This window comes from Malaya genurostris, chromosome 3, assembly GCF_030247185.1.
Source record: "Malaya genurostris strain Urasoe2022 chromosome 3, Malgen_1.1, whole genome shotgun sequence".
In the NCBI taxonomy this organism is placed as follows: domain Eukaryota; kingdom Metazoa; phylum Arthropoda; class Insecta; order Diptera; family Culicidae; genus Malaya; species Malaya genurostris.
Window position 1 is genome coordinate 57,402,842 of NC_080572.1, and position 27,324 is coordinate 57,430,165.

General features: G+C 38.5%; 1 protein-coding gene across 1 annotated transcript in view; it reads right to left on the reverse strand.

The window, feature by feature from the left end:
* Nucleotides 1–547: 547 nt before the first annotated feature.
* LOC131434771 (insulin-like growth factor-binding protein complex acid labile subunit) overlaps nucleotides 548–27,324 on the reverse strand; it is a 66,998-nt gene continuing 40,221 nt past the window's right edge. The window contains exon 2 of the mRNA XM_058601862.1: nucleotides 548–8,134. Within this exon, the coding sequence (XP_058457845.1) occupies nucleotides 6,529–8,124 (1,596 nt within the window). The 5' untranslated portion in view covers nucleotides 8,125–8,134 and the 3' untranslated portion in view covers nucleotides 548–6,528. The remainder of the gene's footprint in view (nucleotides 8,135–27,324) is intronic.

A 27,324-nucleotide genomic window follows, 5' to 3' on the forward strand; every position in this document is an offset into this window, starting at 1 on the left:
TGAATGCACGCGTTCAATACGTATGAAATAATATTAAAATTCGTGCACGGAGCTGTACCGGTACCAGTACTGAATCGGAGAGGTGGGAATAGACCTTAAATCGGCTCTTTTTAGGATCAACAATCTATCAACTCGGTATCCAGCGCATCGAGGCTATGCAGAATGACTTTTCTTCGCGACTTTTAGGAGCTAATTTTCCAAAATGTGCATTATTTACTTACTTACCACTAGCGTTATAACCAGAACTCCAGCTAAACTCGATTGAACTTCTACTAAATCAGTTTGTGTGTGGCGATGGTAATCATTCCTACATTCATCACCAACTTGGGATGCACTGACCGAGGCTCTTGATTCTTGCTCCTCATTCTACCAATATTAAAAGGAAGACTTCCGATACTTCGAAAACAAACAGACAAAGTGTTTCAAACAATGGGTTTTGACCAATTTGGGATTCGTTGACCGAGGCTCTTGGTTCTCGTTTCCGATTCTAGCTATATTAAAAGGAAGATTTCGGATACTTCAAAAACAAAATGGATGGAGTGTTTCAAACAATGGGTTCATTATATTAAAGATTGATTAAAAAAAAATTATGATATACATTTTTGTCTTTGAGTGAAGTGTTTTGTTTTCACATAATATTTAATCAATACCGTTGTAAGTCAAAGTCTTAGTTTCAAATTTCACACACTATTTCAATTAACATATTTTGTTTTTCAGCTTATATTACACACTTTTGATGATATTGTACAGATATTTTATAAATAAAGCCACTTCAATGGTTATTCTTAACAATATGCTTATTGTATTCAAAGAAAAATCTCACAAACGCAGTGAAATTCGTTTACAGATCAGTTTATGGTTTATGTACTATAATATTAGTCTAACTGGAATGTTTTGATCAATTCGAGTTCATTGGCTTTATGCGCGATTGTTTCGTATTGGTACTGATGGATGTATTTATGTCTTAGGATATCTATACTCATCCATACACTAAAATGGAATGTAACAAGTGCCTAAAAGACTATGTTTGATATCTGCTGTCCTGTTCACTAAGTTTGTATTGCATTAGGTATATGCCGTTCCATTAAGTCGCCTAAGTAGTACCATAAAATGTTTGGAATGATTCCGACTGTTTCGAACTGAGGAAAGGTACGACATTTGTGATAAGTGAAATTATACTTCTAATCCGGCTTCCGCCAGACTTGCTCCATTACTCACGAGCTAGCTTGATAAATATTCATAACTTCCTTCTGATAAAATTACCGCCTTCTGGGCTTCGAAAGCGCAGCACACACCGACACCGAGGCCAAGTCGTGCTACCTTTTTGTGTCCTTACACCGAACATCGCGCTCAGATGAAAGTGATAAAATAATAACTCAAGTTAAAAATTTACTCACATTTACATAATTTATCCTAAATGCCACGGCATTCAGAGGCGGGTAATAGCCTTTCTTTTTGGATAATCCCATTACGTTTTATTCCTCCTTTTTCTTCTTTTCGGTTTCCACTTTGCTGTATTTCCTACTTCTCACTTGTAAAAGTCTCCGCTTATCATAATCTGCAATTTTCACAAACTCAGTATCCCTATCAGCTCCCGTAAAACCTCATCCCCTCTTCTCAACTAGACCGCACAGTCCTTTTCGCTCTCTCACACACACTCAGAAACGAACAGACTATAATTTGCACCTTTGCAGAAGGCCTAATTGAAGTCAACAAAACATTTCCGCTCAAGTGTACCGTCATTTGGGTGCGGCTTCGGCAACCCAACCTGAAATCAAAATTCATCTCAACTTTCACCGTCAGAACCTAGCGGTCGAGAGATCGACGACGAAATGCCACCGACGGAGCCCGAACTCGAAAAGATATGCAAATGTTTGATGGTGGCAAAAACAGGAACGATTCCCGGAAGAGTCGTCCTTTTGAAGATCGGATACATAAACGTTCCGAGTGCCGGAAACAAACAGACAAACCCAACATAGGTCCCAATCGAGATTATATGGTTTAATATAATATATGCGAAGGGTTCAGTGGTGGATGATGACACTGGATTCTGATGTGGGATACCAGAAAAATGACGTGAGATCAGTCTGGGAAACGATTTTCTGTAGAACGTTTTTGATTATCAAACTAGTTAAACATGGGTTAAGATATTTGTGTAAAAATATTCACATTTCTTTTCGATGCTAGGGTCATCGCTGAACTCAGAATTGTTTAATCAAACTATTCAATCCCATTGACATGTTAGAATCCTACAACTCCACCCATAATCATCGTTTTCTCGTTTGAACGGACGCCACATTAAAAACGCGCCAGACCGTCTCGACCGCACTGCCATTGAGGCGAGTATCCTGGCAATTGCGACTGAAAAATTCAACGAACAGTTGCCGCTAAATGTGCTGTTAATGTTTAGTCCCTACCAACTGGCCGGCCACCATCAGCACCGCAGACAAACAAAAAAAAGCCCTGTCTCTCTCATCCAGTTCAACTAAAACCGAAACGTATATGTTCGTAATTACAAATTCATGTACAGCCACCGACTGGCGGACGGGAATGCGAAAACCTGAACCACGCTGGGCCCGCCGCCAATTCACACCGGATTGGGGATTGGGGCGCCAGTAATGGTGAATAAAAGAGCAGCTTTTCGGGGTAGCCAAAGCGTCAGCTTGTACAACCGCTATTATCATTCTGGCCGGATGGGTTGGTCCGAAACCGGCAGAATCTTCATTCTGTTCGGAAGAGCCGTTCTGTAAAAAAACACACACACACACACTCGTTTATTTGTACATTAGACCACGGCCAACGATGGTTTAGGCCTTAGGTCTTAATATTCTACTCACGGGCCGCAATTCTGATTCTTCATGGATTTATGAAAATGTAGTTTTTTTTTCATATTGAACAAACCCAACTCCGTAACTAAACTGATTTCTAATTAAATTCTAATTTATAATACAATTTTCGGTTGATCGAGTCGGATCATTGCACTGGACGTCGTGTCGGAGCGAATCAAGTGCTGCTCTGAATTACGACAACGTGAGCGGTTTCAGTAACTGTCTTTTCAGTACCAATTGTTTATTGAGAGAATATTTGAACACTTTTGGTTTAAAACACGAACAGTAAGCGTGAACAAATGTTTTGAAACCAAATATTTCTGATTACACGACTTTCATACCTATTCCACAAATGAACCAAATGATTCCAGCACGATGTTATTGTAGAAGAGACGCGTGAAGAATGCAACAGCTACCATGCACAATTTTTTCGCACTTTCGATGTTAACTCCACTATTTTGATTTGATTTTGCTCCAATGGATTGTATAATCGCAGCGCAGATCTTACGTTTTAATCTTTCTAATGTCATGTTAGTACCATTCGAACTTTTTACAAACTGGTTACCAATGAGGTATCAAAGCCCTTGAATGACTCAAATATTCTTTACGGAAACATGAGCGAAACCAGGAATGTATGGACGCAACCAAAAACCGCTGCCATTTCGCAATGGTTCACAATCTGTCAATTTTTATGGCTGCGTCCTGTTGTTTACACTCTTCTCTAACCACTTGTGCAGTTGTTTATTCGTTTTCATTAGTTTGTTTCGAAATGCGTGGACTTTCAGCAGAACAACGTCGAAAAATTGTGTACAAATGGTGCACAGAACGCGGACTGTCACTGAGGAAGATAGCAAAAATGGAAGGAGTAAGTGAAAAAGCCGTGCGAAATGCAATCAGGGAATTCGGTGAGGATAACACCTTTGAGGATAAACCGAAAACGGGTCGAAAAAAAAGTCCTGTTATACCTCAGTTGGATAAACGTATACTGAAGGCGTTCGAGCAAAAGAAGGAGGTTTCAGTTCGGGATGTGGCCAAAAAAGTGGGCACTTCGAAGTCAAATGTTCTTCGTGCTAAATAACGTTTGAACCTATAAGAAGCAGAAACAACCAAAACGTAGTCCGAAACAAGAAGCATCGATCAGGCCGAGGGTTCGAAAGCTGTACAATACGATTCTTGCTGGAAATATGAACTGCATAATCATTGACGACGAAATCTACGTGAAACTCGATTACAAATCCTTGCCGGGAACACAATAATATACGGTGCGAGAAGGCAAGTGTTAAACCAGTCCGAGACATCGATTGAAGTCGAAAAATTTGGTAAGAAAACTATGGTCTGGCAAGCAATTTGTAGCTGCGGTAAGATTTCGAAACCCTTCATCACCATTGCTTCAATGAACAGCGAAATATACATCAAGGCATGTTTACAAAAACGACTTCTACCCATGATTCGAAGCCACAAGGATCCTGTTGTCTTCTGGTGAGATCTTGCTTCTTGCCACTACTCGAAATCAACGGTAGAATGGTATACTACTAAAAATGGCACTTTCGTCCCAAAAGACATGAATCCACCAAATTGCCCACAACTTCGACCAATTGAGGAATTTTGGGCATTAACGAAGGCACATCTAAGAAAACATGTCTCGGAAACCGAAACCATTCAACAGTTCGAAATAGATTGGAAAAAAGTGTCAAAACTTGTCGCCAAGAAGTCTGTACGGAATTTAATGAGGAACGTTCGCAAAAAGGTGCGCCAGCTAGTCTACAATGGCTAAGTAGCAAATGTTGAGAATAATATTCTGTTGTTGTAGTCTAATATTATCAGTATATCGAATAAAATTTGAATATCTAACACTTGTGAATTATTTACAGCGAAATCAAAGTGCGTCCACACTTTCTGGGACAGTCTTTAGTTACCTAAAACATTCCCGGACAGACCAAATCAATCTAACAAACCGTTTCTGCATAGCTGTTTAAAAATTTTCAATAAAATTTTTGCTTAGGTTCTTCCCAATAGTAACGATAGAGTTCAAATGGCTAATTGATGATGCGAATTACCTTTTTGGTCATGAAGAATACTTATGCAAAATTTTATCCTAATCGAAAAAAATACAATAATAGATCGAATTTCGATTTCATATGATAATCTTTAGAACAATTATTTTACATTTGTATAAGATTTTGATTCAGTCAAATTCGCAAATTACTTGTTCAACGATAGTCCATGAGTTGACGCAGTTTCGCTAATGACATGACATGAAATTTTCTTTTTTTAACAGATATAAAAAAATATTTCAAAATCACTCGTCTTTGAAACCCTCTCAAGCTATTTGCCTTTCTCCATAGAAAGGAAAGGATAGAGAGTTGCTAGAAAAACCGACCTTTGATCGAAGCGCTGTAGACCTGAATTTTTGATAAATAATCCTCAAAGATGTCGCTTAGATAGTCTAGAAATGAATAGCACAAAATAAGAACAGAAATTGTTCAATGGCTGCGAAATTGAGAATTTTCGAAACGAAAATTCATCGGATATTTTCAACGGATCGAATATCACGAAAACATTTTCCATTATCAAGCAATCACATTGTCAATTTAGAGAGGTCCAGTGAAACTGAATCGATTTATACCTGTTTGTTTTGCTTTAAAAATTGACCTCTCAGAATCACATCAGTTCTCTGTTTATGCGAACAAAATACCTTCCAAACATTCCTCGTCAATTCTGCGAAGGTTAACCATCATCAAAGCAAATTTTCAACGACCGAAACCACATACATTTACACCCATCTAGAGGGTAAACCGCACATTCTTCCTTTCATACATACACACACACACACACACTCTCCAACCAGTGATAAAAATCCTGAACGCCCATTTCCCGCGTCATCACCTGTTTGAGAGAGGAGAGGAGACGAAGTAACATTCAGCACTGCACAAACTGAAAGAAGAACCGGTCTCGGATAATTTCCCCGCTATTTTTCACTAACCTTTAACAATTACAGTTAAAATTTAAATGGTATTGCTATAATTTCCATGGAATTATTACCGCTTTCATACTCCTACTCATTTAGGGTCACGTATAACTGAGCAGCCTTTCGTGGCCGTTATGTTGAACGTTCTGCTCGGTTGGTCCACCGGGCTATCGAGAATAGCTCGACGGTGCTTGTGGATGTTGGGGGGTTGATGGGTGGCATGGTGTTTCTCGGGTGGATTCCCAGTAGGGATTATACGTGGCGATACCTGGTGCGGTGCGCTTTCTGGGAACCAAACACCAGAAACATACCGGAGAGTGTGTAAAACAGTACAACTGAAAAACTTTTTCACTTGATCTGAAATTCTTCGTCGCGTGCTCCGCCGAACGATGTTTGCGCTATCTAGTACATGGTTTAATTTTCAGCACGTCTCGTTTGTTTTAATTGAATAACGAACAGGATTATCCAACTGCTATTATCATAACGAGTCCATATGCAACGCATGGGAATACGGATCGAACTGGGACGTCCGACGTGTTTTGTCTGCTTACAACCCGTTGCATACGGGCCCCAAACCGAAAATACCTGCATCACCTGCAACATCGTCGCCAGCGGATGCAAGTTTGTTATGGCGCCAAGAAGGAAAGCCCTATGCCACAAAAATAAGCACCCCCGAAACACGTAGCCTAATCAAATTTACAGACTGGCATCACACTCGACTAGCTTTCAATACTATAACTCGGTAATCGGGAGCGGCTTGTTATAGTAGATATTATTCTGCTGCATGTAGCCCGGATAGCCGTTCAGAATCGGTTGCACCTGATTGCTGTACAAATTGCTCTGCCGGATCACGTAATCATCCTCGGTGATGGCCTTCTCATAATCCACCCTGTTGATGTCTCCGCCGATCACCGGACTTACCCCACCGGCCACGTGTGATTTGTTCTTGCACCCGTTGTGAACGTACTCTCGCAGCAGCCCCCGGAAGCGGTAAAAGGTGAGAGCGATGGCTGTCACGATGGCCACCGCCAGCACCAGAACCGAAATGAGATTTTTGTTCTTGTCCAAGATGTACTCGCATTCCCACTGATCCGGTAGATGGTGTGGACAGCCGGTTGCATTGTAGCTGATTCGGTTGGTCGTTTGCAACCGGTGCAGGAGTTTCGAATAGTAGCAATCACAATTTATCGGATTATCGGAAATGTCCAACGTACGCAAACTGTTCCAGGAGAACATATTCTCATCCAACTGTTCGAATCCGTTGTTCCGTAGGCTCAGATGCTTCAGATACAGCAATCCAGAGAATGTTTCCTCTTCCAGTACGCTCAGGGCCTTATTTGACTCGATAGCAATACTCTCCAGGTTGGTGTTAGTTTGGAATGCAGTTCTTTCGATTCGCTTCAAATACAACGAACCTCTCAATTCGAACCGTTTCAAATTTGACAATCCTCGAAACGAGTTGCCTGGAACTGTTTCGAAATAATTCTGACCAATTGATAACTCTTCCAATCGTCTCAGAATTTCCAACGGTTTCGTTGGAATTCTTTGAAATCGATTATCAGCTAAATTAAGACATTTGATGTTTTCAATTCCCGCAAATGTACCACTGCTTATGTTACTCAACAGAGTGCTTCTCAAATCCAATAAAGTTAGTTCTGACAGTACAGAAAATGCTCCATCGCGAATCATGTTCAGCGAGTTGGTCCCGATGTACAACTCAGCTAACTTGTCCACCGGTCGAAAGGTTTCCTCCGGCGGTACCACTTCCAAACGATTATCGTCCAGATATAGGATTTTAAGATCCATCAGTCCTAGCAGCCCCTTGGTCGACAATCCAATACTGGTTATTCGATTCTGTCCAAGATTCAGTTCCTCCAGTTTTGTTAAGGGCGAAAATGACATCGGTTCAATTAAATCTATTAAATTCCCTCTCAAATTCAACACCAGCAATTCACCCAACCCAACAAATGTCCTGTTGGACACTGCACTGATTTTGTTATGGTTCAAATGCAGCTGCTGAAGTTTATTCTGCCGGGCAAAGGTACGATCCGGTATGTTGAACAGATAGTTAAAACTCAGATCCAACAGCGTCAGCTCCGAGTAGAACTGCACCGACGAGTCAATGATTCGGATCTTGTTGTTTCGAATCACCAATCGTTGGATCGATGGATTCAGCGCGATCGGTACCACATCCAGGTGACCTTCCTCGCAGTTGACGTCCAGCTTTTCGTCGTCGCAGTGACATCGGGACGGACAGTGCAGCAGGCTGGACGAAAGATCCGGTACAATCAGTACCAAAATGAACAGCCAAGATAGGATCAGTGTCATTATATTTGATCTGGAAAGAGAGAGAGAGAGACAAGAAAAATAGTGTAGGCAAGTCATGATCATACAGACAGAGATAAGAGATAAGTAAAATAATCATATACCAAGATTTCTACCTTTCGCAAACAGAAAAATTATGCATTATAATATAAAATTTCCATGTAGTAAATATCATTCAAAATGATCCCTGAGTTTAGTAGTGATAGGAGAGAAAGTAAACAAAGAGAAACTGTCACTCGCTCATAACCCCATTCGAAAAATGAAGAGATCTGTCGTGAACAGGAGCGGGTTGTTTGCCCAAAAGCCGTTTCACCGAAAGCCATTCTGCCGAAGACCACTTTGCCGAAAATCATGTCGACTAAAGCCATTTCGCTGAATGCAATTTCACCGAAAGCTACTTCGTCGAAAGCCATTTTTCCGAAAGTCATTTTGCCGAAAGCCACTTCGTCGAAAATCACTTCAGCAAAAGCCATTTCGTCGAAAGTTATTTCGCTGAAAGTCATTTCGTCTAAAGCCACTACACCGAAAGCCATTTCGTCGGAACATTCCGCGCTTATTATGAGACAAAGAGTAGCCAACGGAGTAGGTTAGAATTTAACGAAATTATTACCTTATCTAGCCAAACGCTAAACGGTATGTAACACTTTAAACAACACTTTAAAATTTCGAAAATCGCGATAGTGAATTTTTCACAAGGGATTTTCAGACAAAAAAAAATGAAACCGATCTCACATGGTCAAAAGCCTAGTTGTGAAAAGTTCACCAGCGAACATTCTTATTGGTGATATTATAATATATCTGATATGATTTTCGAACAGGAAATTTTTGGGAAATGAATTTCCATAGCCGTTATACCTTCAACCCTTTGCAATCTGAAAATGTTCATTGCGCGTAATGTGGTTGAAATGAAAATAAAATGCTGGATTTCTATCTTGCAATTTGACATTCTGATGATAAGTGAATCAATAGCGGTGATGTATTCGAAATTAATTTAGTAACACCGTGTTGGTGGAGTAATTTCATCCATAAAAGCTGCAAGTGCTGTAATTAATAATATTTATAATGATACTTAAAACATGAATAAAAATCAATTAAAAAAGCATGTCATGGCACCAGTGTTGGTGATTGCCGAAAATTTGACAGAAGCTGCTATATTGCTAGCTATATTGTATACAACATTTTCAATCCGAGGAAGATGCTACAAAAACTCGAGTCTCTCGATGCATGAACCGTGAGAGAATTTTGCTACATTTCTTCGCTCCACTTTATACTCTGAGTATTTCACGCCCTTTAAAAAATTTACAGTCTGATAATGGTCGTTGCTGTGTGGAATTTAACAAGAGAGAATCGCAAGTTCACAATTATCGCAGAAAATCGAATCGATGATTCAACTTGATGATTCTCGTACTAGGTTGCAATATTTCAAAACTCTTGTGTGCTACACAGACATTTTCATAGACACAACTTATACAAAGGTTATATGCACATAGTTAGAATAAGCGGCAATAGTAAAATGATTCTATCGCAATTATCCACTGCCCATACAGAATCGGATCGCGAAACGAGAATAAGCGCCCGTTTGTTGCTTCAGAGAGGATCCCCACAGCAGCATGCTAACCTTTGATTCTCAAAAATGTCATCGAGAGAAATAGGCTCTCGCACTGGTGTCAATTCGATTTTGTTGTTGCGATGATATCCGTCTCTCTTTGATGGCACTGATTCAATCGTTGAAGAGTTGCCAGTGAGCGTTCTTTGATACGATAAAAGCCATCCTTGCATGGCACAAAAGATCACTTATGTACTTCGAGGATCATTATTTTAATTATTTAATTTTATAATTACCTAATAATCCTAGAAACGTGCCCGTTACTAAATGACTCCGATTGGTTCTCTTGGAAATTGGTATTCCGAATCGCAAAGAAGCAGCAATTACGAAGCTGGACCAAAATGTTCAAACTGCATACTCATATACAAACATAAATTGTTAGACTTGGTTTCAATATGTGCACAATTAATCTAATTAAAATTTCCAAAACAGTCGATCGAACTCGGCTCTAATATTAACCCGATTTCCCGTAAACACTTTATATTTAATTCCACCCACTCACCGGTTAGCTTAAAGCTGCTTCAAACCTAGACACCCTTTCAGTAGTCAAGTGTGCAAAAGTTTCCCTATGGCACCGCCTGTGTCTCATCCTATCATATCAAAATTCAATTTTACAACACCTTTCGCACTCTACGCGAGTATGGGCGGCCCGTTGCAGACTCTTAGGGCAGAGCCAGAGGCAGCAGAACCGTTCCAAACCGACCGGAAACGACACATTCACTGTCACTTTCAATACTTCCTCAGCAGGGCATATCGTCAGCTTCGTGGAACGGAACGTGGTTCCTCCACTCGCACAGCCAGCAGAGCACGGATCCCATCGTGCAAGGAAGTCGATTAACTTTTACCTACCAGAGGCTGAAGTGCCTGGAGTTTACTTAAAGTGTCTTTTTTTGCACCGCCACAACCACTCTCGTCGGAAAATATGTGTAACTAAGGCTCGGAATGTCGACTCCACGGCAAACGAGCCTGAAGGTACGGGCCCTACGAGCACACAACTTTTCCAATAATTTCTTTATTTACTCTATCTGACATTCTTAAGTGGAGATGATAAAGTTAAGCTATTTAAATCGAACAAAAAACAAAAAGTCTGCACTCTCGAACGTTTGTGGCACAGACGAGCCAAAGCATTTGAGCCCCCTTCAAAACGTATGCAACGTTGGCTACATATGTAGATGGAATCACTTACGTAAAGGTACGTGTGTTTGCGGAACCCGGGACGAGGAAAAAAATGCTTCCTCTTTAATCAATATCTCGTTCGTCTTAAATTGAGTTTGATAAGAGCTTTGTCTACGCTTTTGTTTGGGTACTCCTGTGTAAGCTGTTGAAGTGGATTTAGTTCGAATTCTGTTCATTCGGGTTTTAAATTTCTCGAAAAGTTTTAGATGGCGTTTGGAATCTATTAGGTTATTTTCTTGTCTTGAAATTTTACTCTAGAACACCAAGCGCAATCAGAACATGCTGGCGCGTTGAACAAATGACAAGAGAGGTATAGTTTATTTCTGTAGGAAATGTTTTTGAGTATTTTCATTGTAATTACTGCACGGTATTTTCAGTCCTTAAAAGAAAATGTATTCAAACCGTATTTTCTGAAGCAAAGCTGTTTATCAAAACGATGTTTTAATAAAAACTCGAATGGCCAAAAGCGACCCCAAATGTACACTCATATATCATTCGCCTAACTCGAACATAATTATTCCTTTCTTTAAGCTGTTATTATGACAGCTATGCTATCAAACTGTTGTATTGCAAATGAAATGAACAGCTAATAAAACTTTTGCCTTACTCTTGTCATGCCGCTGACAGGAACGCCCCTTCGGACAATGAGTAAAGAACCAGCAAATTTCCTTGTCTGTAAAGTCATTCATTTTCCCGCAAATTTTCTCCACTCGTGCAAAGTCTCTGCCGGAAAATCTTTCCTCCCCCACGATTTGCTTTTCATACCAAATTTATGCTAAATAAAATAGTCTGAAATAAAAAAAATTCAAACAGCGCATCAACTATTCCGCTTAACGCTACCGTATGACAGGCCGACAGCAATTGCACAAAAATGTATGAAACGGTTAATTGCATTATCGAATCGAGCAATTTCAACGCTCGCTGCTCACCCTTTTTAAGGAAAACTTTTCCACTCACTGCGCCAGTCTTAACCCTCAGGCGGTGGTCCCCGTTCCAACGACACCAAAGTGGGAGTAGAAAAATTTCCAACCCACCCTCGTTTGCCGCACATGCAAGCTACAGTACGAATCCAACGACACCGACGGACACAGGATCATTTGCTTTTTTTAGGGGAACATCGATGCTCATACTTACGGGTTGAAGAAGAAACTTTGTTTCTTTAATTCGATGTGTGGGGGAGCAACGAAGAGCCCAAACAAACTAATGGCGACGGCAAAGGGGTGCACTGTAATGGGGCTTCAGGGGTTCGTGAGCAAATAAACATAAATTAAATTTACCCCTTAAATTGTTCAGACCCTTTTGGCTGTTGGTATTGTTCCACTGAAAAGACAAGCTGAGATAGCTGAGCTACGGTTTGGCAGTCGGCAGATGACGTGAATCGTAAATTAAAACCAAAGCTCGGATTCGTGTTTATTTTGGAAATTAGTTTGGATGCGAAAAAGTTCCCGTCTTGGTTGAGGATGAAATCTTTGATTTGATAAAGGAATTTCTGAAATCGATTTGATCAAGGTTTCATTCTGTTAAATTTAGTTTGATAAACACTGTTGAAGTCCTGCAACGTTGAACATTTCTTCTGAGGCATCTCTGTTATATGCGGTCTCTATTGTGCTACTCCGGAAAAATTTAACTGCAGATTCACATTCTAGTGTTTAAGAGACTATTTTTTCAAAAACTTTTTGGAAATATTTATTAAAAGTACTAATACGAATTCCAAGCTTTTACTGTATTTCAGAAGTCGATAGCTGGGAGAAAAGTAGTGTAAAGCGCCCCTTTTGAGTATAAAGCCCACCCAGTCAATTTAAGAATTTAAATTTAATTTTGCTATGCAAGCTTAATTGTCGTAATCTGCCGAAAAATATCAATAAACTGGAAAAATCATTAGGTACCTTTTTAATATGCCCCTTTGAAAAATGTGTTTTTATCATTCAATTTTCATTGTCTCTATCATAAACAAAAAGCAATATACTTCCCAATATTGAAACAACGAAATATCCGCATTTACGAAGAAAACATATCGAAAAATATAAAAATTGTATAACAATTCCCTAATCCATCTTGATACTCTAGTAGCTTACTAGCGTCCCCTAGAAAAAGATCGAATGAATTCTGATTTCAAGTTACATAAATTTCGATTCTTGATTTATAGAAATTTCGAAACTAGCGTCACAATGTGAGAGAAGCTATAGCTAAACTCATATGAAAGTTACTACAGTCTCATACAAAGTTCCTGAATTTCATTTGAATCCGACTTCCGACTCCAAAACTTGTAAAAAAATGAAAATGATATCAAGTTATTTTCTCAAAGATGGCTGGACCGATTTCCACCATCTTAGATTCAAATTAATTGTGTTGAGGTTCCATATAACCTTAGGTTGGTAATCAGCTAAGACATTCAGTTTCGGTGATATTAATGGGTGGAATGAAAATATCAATTTCAAAAGTATTTTTGTCTTTCTCTTGTAGAAAGGTTACGCCAAAAATTTTCAATGTTTATTTTCTACTTGAATATCATAATCCTTCATCTAAATTCGATTCATAAACATTTCGCAAATTGATTGCTATTAATTCGTGATTTCATTGTTTTGTAAACTTATTTGTAAACATTTTTGTAAATTTTTTTCCTTTTTGTATGGAAAGATATTAGAATTGCTGGAAAAACCGACTTTTGATCGGATCCTCGGAAACCCATAGTGTTATATACCATTCGACTCAGTTCGACGAGATAGTAGTTAAAGTTAGTGTATATAAAAGTTTAAATATTAAATAACTATTCAGGGAAAAGGCCAATCCGTGCGAGTCTTCCACAAAATTGTGTAATTTTACGTTTTTAGTAATTGTCTCGAACATAGTAGACACTGAAAATAATTGCGAAAAAAGTTATGCACAAAAAATTGATTTTAAGTGGTTTCAAACGAAAATGCTTCATATATCCGAAACTTTTTGCGTTAGACCTATAGAGATCTCTTAAGAGAAAAAAGTTGTTGAAATGAACTTCTATTGTAGTAGGCTTTGCACATTTTTGCCTTTCTCATATAGAAAGGTTATGCAATCACTTGAAAAACCGACTAGTGAAAATTGGCCCGGAGGGCCAAGTGTCATATACCATTCGACTCAGTTCATCGAGCTGAGCAATGTCTGTGTATGTGTGTGTGTGTGTGTGTGTGTGTGTGTGTGTGTGTGTGTGTGTGTGTGTGTGTGTGTGTGTGTGTGTATGTGTGTGTGTATGTGTCAAATAATCTCACTAGGTTTTCTCAGAGATGGCTGAACCGGTTTTGACAAACTAGAATTCAAATGAAAGGTCTCGTGGTCCCATACGGAATTCCTGAATTTCATCCGGATCCGACTTCCGGTTCCGGAATTATAGGGTAAAGTGTGTTCAATATTGTACACCGCCACTTAAACCGGCGAAACAAAATACGTGAAAATTTTTCTAAACTGGTCTCAAAACTACACAAATCGATAATCATTATCAGTAGGCAACTAAACAAACCGATTCCGGCTATCCTGGTTCCCGGTATCCGGTTCCGGAAGTACCAGAAATAGTGGTCATATATACCAAAATGGATCTCAATCACTTTTCTCAGCGATGGTTTGACCGATTTCCACAAACTTAGATTTAAATGAAAGGTATTCCGGTCCCATACGGAATTCCTGAATTTCATCCGGATCCGACTTCTGAATCCGGAGTTATAGGGTGCGTACTAGTAGAGTTTGTGTGTCATGTTAGTTGGTTACCGTACGAACCGACTTTGATTATATCGGTTCTCGGGTTCCGGTGCCGGAAGTGCATATAATAGTGAACCCACTTCGTTTTCTTAAGGATGACTTACGCAATCAAAGCACTGTTTTATTCTGTATGTTATGCATAAACAATCACTTGGTTTCTTTCAAAAATCGAAGAGAAAATTTTTGAATAGAATACCACAATATTATATGTACATGAGAAAGGCATCATTACACCACTAGGTGGATTAAAACAGGTTTTTATTGTGATGAAATCACGCGGTATATTTTTGTGAATGAGTTCTCCAAAGAAACTATGTATATCGGATTAACGGTTTAACAGCTAGAGAATTAAGTTCACGTTTTTGTCGATTCAAACCACTGTGCATAGGGGGGAGTACATGAAATTTCCAAAATCGAAATTTTTTTTGATGCCAAAAATTATAAAATTGCATGAAACGTCGAGATTTAGTGTTATCTGAAAAAAAAATTTTTTTGGACTTTCTGGAATTTTGATTATTCTACTAAGTACCTGAAAGTCGGTATTTTCAAAAAATACCCCCCGTCCCCCCTATGGTGATTTTTCAAGATATATGAAAATTCCACTAAGTGGACTAAGAAGAGCTTTTTTTTAGATTAGCATCACTCTTCTCATACAAATTGGCAACGCAAATGTCAAGTACTAGTTTGGAAAAATGATGCTGACTGTGTGACATAAACATTGAAGCATGCTTTTGTGAACTACTCGAATCAATCTGAATCAATTAGTGTCAAAATTAGTATCTGAAATTATTTAATAAAAGTATGAAATATATTTTCATGAGACTGTTATGAAAGAAGAGAAAGGCAATATCACACACTAGGTGGATTAAGAAGGGCTTTTTATTTAAATCAACTTTGCGAAAAGTAATACAAGTTTGAGCTACATTTTACAAATCAAATCCAAGTCAATGGAATATTTTCTGAGCACTCTTTTCGAAAAATTAAAAAAAAACTGATACAATTTCTTACAATGTATATTGTTTCACACTACCTTACACCGAATGAAATGACTATTAAAGAATTAATAAAAGCATAAAAGAAAAAAATTATCTACTCTTTCATAAAATTTCAATTCCAAATTTTTTATTTATTATTTCTCCATCTTGGTAGGATGGTAAACTGATGAAGCATATTATCCTTTTTGATAATTAAGGATACTTATTCAAAATTTTACCCAAATCAAAAAGTAAATAACTAAATCCACCTTCGATTTCTTAATGATCGAATGAACCATTTTCCATTTTCGTTTCGTTTTTCATTTTCATAACTTTCGGAGGCCCCCAATCAAATGTCTTCTTAAAACCGCGAAACCGTCGTAGAAAGGTTGAAAACAAGCTCTTACACCGAAACCTCCATTTACGAACTAAACGGGGGTTCGTAAAAAAAGTTTACGTTATTTGGGATTTGGTACGTAAATAAAGTTTACGTTATTTGGAATTTACATCGTAAAAAAGGTTTTGTGTAATTATTGTAGAAACCGCGCATCATATGGTTATTCTCGGAACGGATGTGAAGAGTAAGTGCAAGAAAATGATGTTTGAGCAATTGGATAGTTTCAAAATCCAAGATGGCGGCTTCCGGTTTGCTTGAGATAGCTTGAAACCCCTAACAATATGGGTATCTTCGGAACGGAATTGATGAGTAGATGTCGGAAAACGATGTTTGAGGTAGTTTTGAAATTCAAGATGGCGACTTCCGGTTTGAAAACCATTACAATATGGATATTTTCGGAACGGGATCAATAAGTAGATGTCAGAAAACCATGTTTGAGGTGGTTCTTATATCCAAGATGGCGACTTCCGGTTTGTTGATATTCCTTGAATACCCTTGCAATATGGATATTTTCGGAACGGGATTGATGAGTAAATGTCAGAAAACGATGGTTGAGGTGGTTCTGAAATCCAATATGGCGACTTCCGGTTTCTTGATATTCCTTGAAAACCCTTACATAATGGGTATTTTCGGAACGGGATTGATGAGTAGATGTCAGAAAACAATGTTTTATTTATTTATTTATATATTTTAATCAACAGACAAACTAAAGTCCTAATGATTATTTCTAAGAATATTCAAAAAATTCGCTTTTATTCTGCTACGAGGAAAATGGAAATCGAATCCCATCGATACGCCATTGTAGGTTCGCTGCAATCCAATAACGGCACCGTTGATTCCGTAGTTAGTACGACGTAGAGGCATTCTGAGGAGGTTGTTGTTGCGAAGAGCTCTAGAACGAACGTTGATGTTGATTTCACTAAGTAGTGCAGGGCAATCAATATTGTTCGTCAAAATATCGGCAATGTTTGAGGTGGTTCTTAAATCCGAGATGGCGACTTCCGGTTTGTTGATATTTCTAGAAACCACTTACAATAAGGGCACTTTTGGAAAGAGATTGAAAAGTAGACGTCGGAAAATGATATGTGAGGTAGTTTAGAAATGCAAAACAGCGACTTCCAGTTTATTGGTATTTTCCTTGAACTTGGTATTCCTTCAAAACACTATACCGGAAGTCACCTTATTGAATTTTGAAACGAGCTCAAACATCGTTTATTGGTATCCAATATGTTTCGGAATTTTTTTTTTGTTTCAAGGGATTATAAGGCATATCGATAAACCGGAGGATGTTATATTGGAATTCGAGACGACACCAAACATAGTTTTGCGGCATCTGTTTATTAAATAGTTTCCAAAAATACCCATAATGTTAAGGTTTTCAAGGAATATCGATAAACCGGAAGTCGCCATCTTGTATTTTGGAACCAGCTCAAACATCGTTTTTCAACATCCACTCATCAATTTCGTTTTGAAGATACCCATATTGTATGGGTTTTTGAGGAATATCAATCAACCGGAAGTCACTATCTTGGATTCCAAAACCACCTCAAATATCATTTTCCGACATCTACTCATTAACCCCGTTCAGAAAATACCCATATTGTAAGGGCTTTCGAGGAATATCAATCAACCGGAAGTCGCCATCTTGGATTTCTAAAATACCTCAAACATCATTTTTCGGAATCCACTCTTTAAACCCGTTCCAAAAATACCCATTTTGTGGTAGTTTCCATGGAGTCGGAAATCGCTTTCGATGTATGCCAAAACCTCTTTTTACGAAGTAGGTTCGTTAAAAAAGTTTACGTTGTGTGGGATTTGGTTCGTTAAAAAAGATTACGTTATTTGGGATTTGGTTCGTAAAAAGAGTTACGTAAAAAGAGGTAACGTATAAAAAGTGTTCGTAAACGGAAGGTGTATTATTTTATAGAATCTGTTTTTATCGAAAACCGTTCCCCCAAATGGTTCATTTCTCCCTCCAAAACTGACTTTAATTGGTTCAATTCCCTTGTAAAACTTTACCTTATTTAAATACTAAAACATTCGAAGTTCTTTCGGCAGATGCGGAATGTATTATTATTAAAAATCAATTAAAACTATTGTTCCCGTTCACTTTGTCTGAAGTGAGAGCTAGTCATTTCACCACAAGTCATTTTGCCGGAGAAGTCAGTTGGCCGAAAGCTATTTAGTCAAACGGATTATTACGCAAAACGGGTCTTATCGTCGTAATGATTTGAATGATCCGTAAAATTTATACACTGCCAACAAACTACTGGATTTAAGTGAATCCTGTAAAAATATTACGGAACACTCGTGTTCATTTAACTGGAAACTGGCAGGTAATTACTTTTTCCGATTTAGTAAAAAAAATTAACCAATTTTAGTGAATAAATTGAAAACAATGAAGAGTTTCTGCAAAAATTACTGAACGCTTCGGTAAGAATCAGAATTAGTTGATTTATTTTTTAGGTGCCCATCATATTACGGAGTTATAGTGAAAAGGCAGTAATATTTTACAGCTTAAATTACTACTATTCTTTCGATTTCTTCGCGTTTTGCCATCTCCGCCTAACAGTTCATTTTGAACCGCTAAGCAGACGCAAATTCCACAGTATTTATGTGACCCTTTAAGAATATGACACTAGGTGCCATATCCTATCTGACGTCTCGGACGAAAATGAGTACTATTCTTTACTTTTCGTCTTCGACTCGTCTGAGCAGAGCAGTTTAAATTGAAATGCTTACTGCAAAAACTTAAACAGTTCAACTTGAACCGCTAAGCAGACGTACAGTTAACACTATTTGTGAAACACTTTTTAGATTGCGCCGAAGCGCAATGTCTTTTCTGACGTCCCGTGAATTGAACTACTAATTATTTGTGAAATTCAAGGAAAATCAGTATTGAATGATAAACAAGTCAGTATAATTCAGAGTTCAATGCAACTCTACCGAGCGTTCTGCCAATTAAACTATTACTGAACTTATTACCAAAGCTTAGGTTTGAAAGTCGAGAAAAATATCAAATATTCTTCAAATATCAGGTGTACAACTTTGCTTCCGCCGTTTTCCGAAAGGCTGTACCGGCTGAGGCTGGCCGAAATACATAGATGATAATGCCTTTAAAGTGAGTGTGTACAGTGCCTAACGAATTGTCATCGCCGTTTCAGTGACAGTTGTTCTTGTTTTCGTATTATTCACGCAAAAGTGGTCAAAAAGTACCGGGAAACGCTGAAATGGGAAGTCTTGCCCCACCCGCCGTATTCCCCAGTTGTCGCCTCTTCTGACTTCCACCTATTCCGTTCGATGGCACACGGCCTGGCAAATTCAATCCTTCGAAGAGTTGAAAAAATGGATTGCTTCATGGATAGCGTCCAAAGAGGACTCTTTTCTTCGAGCCGGGATCCGAAAATTGCCGGAAAGATGGGAGAAAGTTATTGCTAGCGATGGACAATATTTTGAATGATACATCTGTAAGCACTTTTTCGCAATTTTGGAAAAAAAAACGGCAGAAGCAAAGTTGTACACCTGATATGTAAAAGCAATGATTTCTTATTTTATCAAGTTCCAACAGGTGTATGATTCGGCAAAACGAAGGCTTTCAGCGAAGTGCACTCGATCTATCTTAAGAACAAATCCAGGTCGGTAGCTTAGATCATAAGGCGCTAGAGCGGGTCATTTCGCCGAATGGGTCATGTCGCTGAAAGTTGGTTGTTTCACCGAAAAGGTCATTTCTCCGAAAGAGTATTTTCACCGAAAGGATTTTTCAACTGAAAATATTGTATAGAGCATTAACGTCGTTTAATTTTTAAATATGATTAAACGACGGAGGCGACGGCTTCACGCATACAAACCTGTAGCCTGTCCGGACGAGCGGTAGCGAAGTCACATTGGACACTTGCGCTCAGTTTATGGGAAGGTAAATGCTGTGATACTTAGTGGTAAATACAGTCTACAGGTTTTCCTGGAAATTCCACTTTGAGGATTATAAATCAGTCTAAAAATTCAATCACGAGAATATTCTTTCTGAGTAAAACACGAGAAAATGAATCTAAATGAATCTTTTAGACAGGAAATTTTTCAGAAATTTGACGAGATGGCTTTCGGCAAAATGTCTTTGGGCGAAATGACCCTGACCCATCAGACACTGATTTCGCTAACCTGTTCTTGCATGATCGATCCTCGTCCTTCAAGGATTTTTAGTGTCAGTAAGATTGTAACACTTGCCATGCCTTTGTCCTATACGCTTGAGAATCGGACACGGCTTTGAATCAGCAGGTGAAGCTACGCATCAGATAGTTGAACCTTGATTTGCTTTTAATCATGTCGTTTTTTCTTCAATATACATAAATGTACAATTGATGACATGTAAACATTGGATTTTTCACCTAATTGGATTCTTAAAACTTACTGATGAACAAATCCTTTCTCATTTACAGCCCTTTTTCATCCCTTGCTTATTTCACTATTGATTAGAAGGCATCTAAATGTTGACCCTTCCGGATGAAACTATTGTCAATTCAGTTCCGTCCTCCAGCTCTTCGAATACGATTAAATCCTGCACCAGTTTCAATCAACCATCAGTACACAATCACTGATGAAAGGCTCCAGCGCCCGGTACGGATGGACCAAAGGGCGGTGTAGTGTGTATTTTTGTAATTAGACAAAATCCTTTAATCAGTGCTACGAACCGGTTTTTCCCTAGGTGTGCAATGCCTGTCTGATTAACACACCTAACAGCAGCGGACCGGTTTCTCCTCCAGCCTCGAAGAGTTTGAACGAACCGTGACACAAAGTTCGGCTTATCCTTTGAGAGCTGGTGTGCATTCTCTCGGCTTTGGGTTTTTCTTTTTTTCTTCACACCTAGCTGCGAATTGACTGACCGTCCGGGCGGAAGCATACATGCGGAAGTATATTCCAGCTAGCATAATTAGGGAGCTTCGTCCGAAGGTTGTAATTTTTTATGTTATCCTTCGTTGAGGGTTCGGATCTTCTTCATTTGAAGAAAAATGAATTATCTCACTGCATCTCAGACGTGATGAATGGGCTGTAAAGGAGTGGATACTTTTTATTACGGACGAATTGCTTGTTTTTCTTAAGGAGTAGTCACTAGTCACAATAATTTTATGTGAGAAATAGCATCTGTTTTATTGAACTCAATAGTAATTTGTAGCCTTTTCTGTGATACCATTGAAAATTTATCATTCCTTTAATAATTTATTATTCTACTTCCAAAGAATAGGTTTGGAAATTTCCAATTTTCGACTTACTATCCTGAATGTCATCATCAGCAAGTGTCTCACTTTTCTAGTAAGTATATTGAAAGGCGAATATTTGAAACCTTTCCCCCCTAGCAAAGCTTCCCGCTTGAAAGGATAAGGGAAGCATTAAAATTTCGTCGTTGATTCGTTTGTGTCACATTACCATAAACAAAATTATGAATAAATAAAGCTTCTTGTATGATAATAAAAATTCCCCTCCGAACATCGTTCACCGCAAAGACAATTACCGAGTTTTCGTGGTTCAAACATAGAGCCAGAGCATGCAAATCATATCATCTTCTCTCCCTACTGTCAGCAATGAGAACAAACACTGCAATTACCCCGCATGTGCTGGCAATAAACGAAAAATACCTTTATTTTCGCAGCGCACAAACATGAATATTCATTCACCTTCGTACGCCTATAAGTATGCTAGCCCCTGGTCCTGTAAATCCTTCACGTACAAAGGAGCATAGATTTTGAGAGAGCAACGTGGCGGTTCCCTTCAGAATTTGCCAGATTCATGCCAATAGTCGACAAATATAGACCTGACACATTCTTTGCGTGCGCGCATCTGTCCTGTTTTTTTGCTGCTGATTGGAAGTAAACAAAACGCTTTGGTAAACCCACCATGTCCTGGTCATAATTTGGCTCCAGTCGACAATGTACCAACAAACTTGATACGTTATGCCAGACAAGAGTCATTCGATTAAGAACTAAGATAAATCCTGTTTGTGTGTGAGTGTGTGTTCGCATATGAATATGTCATGACAATTGAACGGGATGCTATTTGTTGAATGGATCCGCTTTTGAGCAACGAATTAAAACGATGAGAGGGCTAACGTATTAAAATCATAAATCTAAGTCCAGTCATTTGAATGTTTAAACGCTGGGCACTGATTTTTGCGTTCAAAATTTTTTTGGACGGTTCATGCAAAAAGATGTTTTTGAAACGTTTTTTTTTTGTATCACAAACTCCGTGCCCAGGTTTTTGCGCTTGATGTTTTGATCCTATTTTTGCATCTGAAATTAAATATTTTCAAACTATGTGGCACGCATCCGATTTTTGCATTCAGTCGTTCATTTGATGGTACCAACATTCTCTTTGCGCGAGCTAAATCTATTAATTGGTGAACCATCTTTAAAGGTTTGAAATAATAGTAAGAGGAAGCTAAATCATTCAAATAATTGAAGTCTTAAGTCGATGTTCGTAACGTGATGGGTAAGTCGATGCCTTTCACGCTGCCCACCTAGGTTCGATTCCCAACCCCGCAGTCAGAAAACTTTTCTGGCCCGAAGAGGTGAATTCAATCTATCCATATCAAAAAAATGTATGATAGTCAAATTTCGTAGTATTTTGATGACTTCTAATCCGGAACCATGAGTTGGGATTCGAAATTCGCAATGTTGTGTTTAACGCAACCGACCCGCAATATAAGACCTTCCACACGGAACCACCCGCGATCCCATTTCAACCCGAATATTAGTTGATTTTCTGAATTCGATTGGCTAAAATTTGGTACAACTAATCGATTGTTGTATTAACTAAACTGTCATGTTTGTTTTTCGATTAGCAGAAACGATGGTTGAAACAACTAATTTAACTGTTTGAGAAAAAAATGCTGTCAATTAGTGAGGACACATACCTTTCAATTTCAACAAATATTTTAGTTGAGATAACTGGTGTTGTTATTGAAACAAAATTCTGTTAGCTGAAAAATAAATCGGTTTTATTTGTTTTAGACATTGCAAATAGTTGAATCAACTCGAACAATGTTATTGATTTGCGAAAATAATCAAAATATACTTACTGATACACGTCATGATCTATTCGAAATAAGTTCGGTATGTTGAGATTCATGAAAGAAATATAGTTGTTAAAATATAAACAGTATTTTATATTGACATGTAATATCATTAGGGCTGGGAAAACCACCGATCACTGCTGATTTCAAGTGATCTTATCCAAGGAATAAATTATCATTACGAAATCAGAACTGATCTGATCTCTAAGTGATTTTCATTTTTATATGATCATGATCATTTCAAATCGAGATCAGTAAAGATCTAAATTCTACAAAAAAAATACTTCTGATTCGATCGGAAATCATTGATTTAGAAAAACATTTTTAATCAGCAAAAGTGCACGGAGGGGCGAGTAAATTAGCGAAATTATTAAATTTACCTGAAATGAGTATTGAAAGATGATGTCTTCAAACGGTTGAACTAAAGTTATGCACTGATAATTTTAGTCAATTTTTATGAGCTTGGGTGCATCAACCGCTGGGAATTGGAATTTTGCGACGGCAATTCAGACGCGCCATTCAATCGCAGCGCGTTCTGAGTGTTTGAAACCCTTCGCTCCTGTTACTTTTATAAATTTCTCAAATCGAATGGACACAATTTCACCAAACGCTTTAATCATCGATGTTGTTTTCATTGACATTTTGAAGCGCCGCGAACAGATTTCAACTAAAAAAGTTGTTGATTTTGCATTGCGATTATTGTTTTGCTTTAAACTGTCTCCGGCATTTGACAGCATTCAAAACAACATATTTTTCAACTACTTGAATAAATGCAAATCGAACACCATATTGGTTGAATCAAAAAGAAATTAGTTGAATCAACTATCGCAAAAATCAAAAATTGAGATATCGCAATTTTATGATCGAAGGGTTCTCCGTACATCTGAATCATTTTTCTGTGAGTCAATCTAGATAGATATCAAACAATCAAACCGAGAGAAAAGTTCAATTTCGATGGTGTTTGAACATTACTTGCGGGGCTTCTGGCAGCGGATATCGCAAACTAATGTGACTAATAACAGTTCGGCTGAAAAGTTCGTATCGTTTAATAGAAACACACATTTTTTGCCAAAATTCGTTTTTATTATTCAACATAATTGCCATCAGAGGCGATACAGCGATTATAGCGATCTTCCAACTTTTCGATACCATTTTTGTAGTACGATTTGTCCTTTGCCTCAAAATAGGCCTCAGTTTCAGCGATTACCTCTTCATTGCTTCTAAATTTTTTACCAGCGAGCATTCTCTTGAGGTCTGAGAACAGTAAAAAGTCACTGGGGGCAAATCTGGAGAATACGGTGGATGAGGGAGCAATTCGAAGCCCAATTCGTTCAATTTCTGCATGGTTTTCATCGACTTGTGACACGGTGCATTGTCTTGATGAAACAAAACTTTTTTCTTCTTCGAATGAGGCCGTTTTTTTGAAATTTCGTCCTTCAAACGCTCTAATAACGCTATATAATAGTCACTGTTGATGATTTTTCCCTTTTCAATGTAGTCGATGAAAATTATACCACGCGAATCCCAAAATACAGACGCCATAACCTTACCGGCCGATTGTTGAGTCTTTCCACGCTTTGGGTTCGGTTCATCGCGTGCAGTCCACTCAGCTGACTGTCGATTGGACTCCGGAGTGAAGTGATGGAGCCATGTTTCGTCCATTGTTATATATCGACGAAAAAATTCGGTTTTATTTCGATATAACAGCTCCAAACACTGCTCAGAATCATCAATTCGTGGTTGTTTTTGATCGATTGTGAGCTCACGCGGCACCCATTTTGCACAAAGCTTTCTCATATCCAAATATTCGTGAATAATATGTCCAACACGTTCCTCTGATATCTTTAGGGCGTCAGCTATCTCGATCAACTTCACTTTACGGTCATTGAAAATCATTTTGTGGATTTTTTTCACGTTTTCATCGGTAACAGCCTCTTTTGGACGTCCACTGCGTTCATCGTCTTCGGTGCTCATATGACCAGTACGAAATTTTGCAAACCACTTACGAATTGTTGCTTCGCCCGGTGCAGAGTCTGGATAACACTCATCAAGTCATTTTTTGGTATCGGCGGCACTTTTTTTCATCAAAAAATAGTGTTTCATCAACACACGAAATTCCTTTTTTTCCATTTTTTTCACAATAACAAAAGTAGCTTCACTCAAAATGCAATATCTCACATCTCATTCATTAGTAAACTTCCTCAGATTCTGTAAGGTAGTAAGAAATTTGTTTCACTGAATTTAGCCATTTCCGTTCATTTACTACTATTCTTTAGCACCAAAAAAAGCTTGCTCATAGTTCTAAAATAGCCCCGTTGTCATTCATATGCCGTTTGGAAGGAAACAACGAAAGAGGTGGGGAGCAATATAGACTTACACTAGTTATTATATGATGCCAATGTATCCTGTCATCCTCAATGGATTCTCATGCCCCAATACAATCGTAGCGTATGTTAGCAACCCAAAACTCCCCGATTCGAAACCACAAGTCACATAAGTGCATGACTTTTGTATGACAAATCAAATCGCCTAAAGGTATGCAATTTCATCTTACGTCGCAAATCTATTTTTAGATTTGCACGGTAAAGCCTTTCTCACATAAAAAATGGGTAATAATTGCTGAAAAGTCGTACTAAATTTGTAACAAATTTAGATATAATATTAATATTTACATAGCAAGGATTGTAACAATTTTGTTATCACCATTAACATCCATCAAGCGATCATATTACTCGTATTAGAATATTAAAAATCAAATTCCCGGTTTTAGATACTGTGAACAATATTCTTCACAGAATATTTCTGATGATTTTATTTAAATGCTTACTATTCAGGATAGCGCATGCGTTATTGTCAAGAACTATTTTTATTATGTCTAATACTTTCGTTGTGTTATCATATTTGACACTGGACTAACAATTGCTATATAACTTTTATTTAGCCCTAATTCAAGCTGTATTTGTCGGTCGCCGGCGTTGATATCGTGCTTTTGAAGGGCACAGTGTCAGCTTCAGCGAGCCAATTTTATTCGTATACATGTCAATCCGGTTATGTCCCTGACATTACCTTCTCCCCCATTTTGTGGTGGTTATAATGCACTGGTCTCGCGAGCCAGATGCCGTATGTTCTAGTCTTGACCTGGAAAGATGATTTTTGTCAGTAGGATCGTAACGTAGCCTTGTAATTGCCGGATCAGGGTCTTTTCGCCGAAAGCCGTTTCGCCGAAAGCCATTTCGCCGGAAGGGTTATTTCGCCGAATGCCATTTCGCCGAATGCCATTTAGCCGAATGCCATTTCGCCGAATGCCATTTCGCCGAATGCCATTTCGCCGAATGCCATTTCGCCGAATGTCATTTCGCCGAATGCCATTTCGCCGAATGCCATTTCGCCGAAAGGGTAATTTCGCCGAATCCTGATATCGCCTTAAAATCGTAATTAGAATTGATTTAAATAAACACAAATGAAAGATGATAACGTTAACGCCCGTTTTGTTGACCAAAACGGAGTTTTCAAAAAAACTTGTTGACTATTATCTACTAAGCATCAATGCAATTTCATAGTTGTATCTACCAGGTAAAGTTATGTGGTATTTTCCGTTTATTAGGTAAAAATGAAAAACTATCTAATGCGGCTACGCCACATTGTTTTGGTTCATGTGCTGTCCGACCTCGCTACCGCTCGTTTGGACCTAACTAAAGCAAAGAAATCTAGCTTTGAGTAGACCGGGCAAACGAGGCGGTTACAGGTTTGTATGCAAGAGGCCGCCGCTTCCGACGGCGGTCGGCGACCGGCTCAGCTGACGTCGGCTCGGCGGCTTTGTGTCGCCGAGCCATCTTGGCTTCGGTTATGTGGCTGCGCCACATTAGTTATACAAGAGACATGACACTTACGAATCGGCTGCACGGTCCAGGCGCGTATACAAGGGAGGTTTTAGGGGTTCAAATCCCCTCCGAAACTCAAGAAATTATTAGGAAAGACAGGGTTGTAGACCGGACACGTGGTTGAACCGGACAGCTTTAATATCTTATAAACCAGCTATTATTTCGATACATGGGTTGACTTTGTAAACGCGCTTAGTGATGATGCGGTAGAGATGACTTGGTTAAAACCCAGTTTTTATGGATTTTTTTCATTTTCTAAAAAAATGTCCGATGTAGCCCCGGTCTCTCCTATATTATGATAACACTCCCCGAATTTTTTTTCTAGGTGCGCGTCTGGCTAAGTGACTAGGTGCATTTTAGCCCAGGTAATATTGAATAAACGA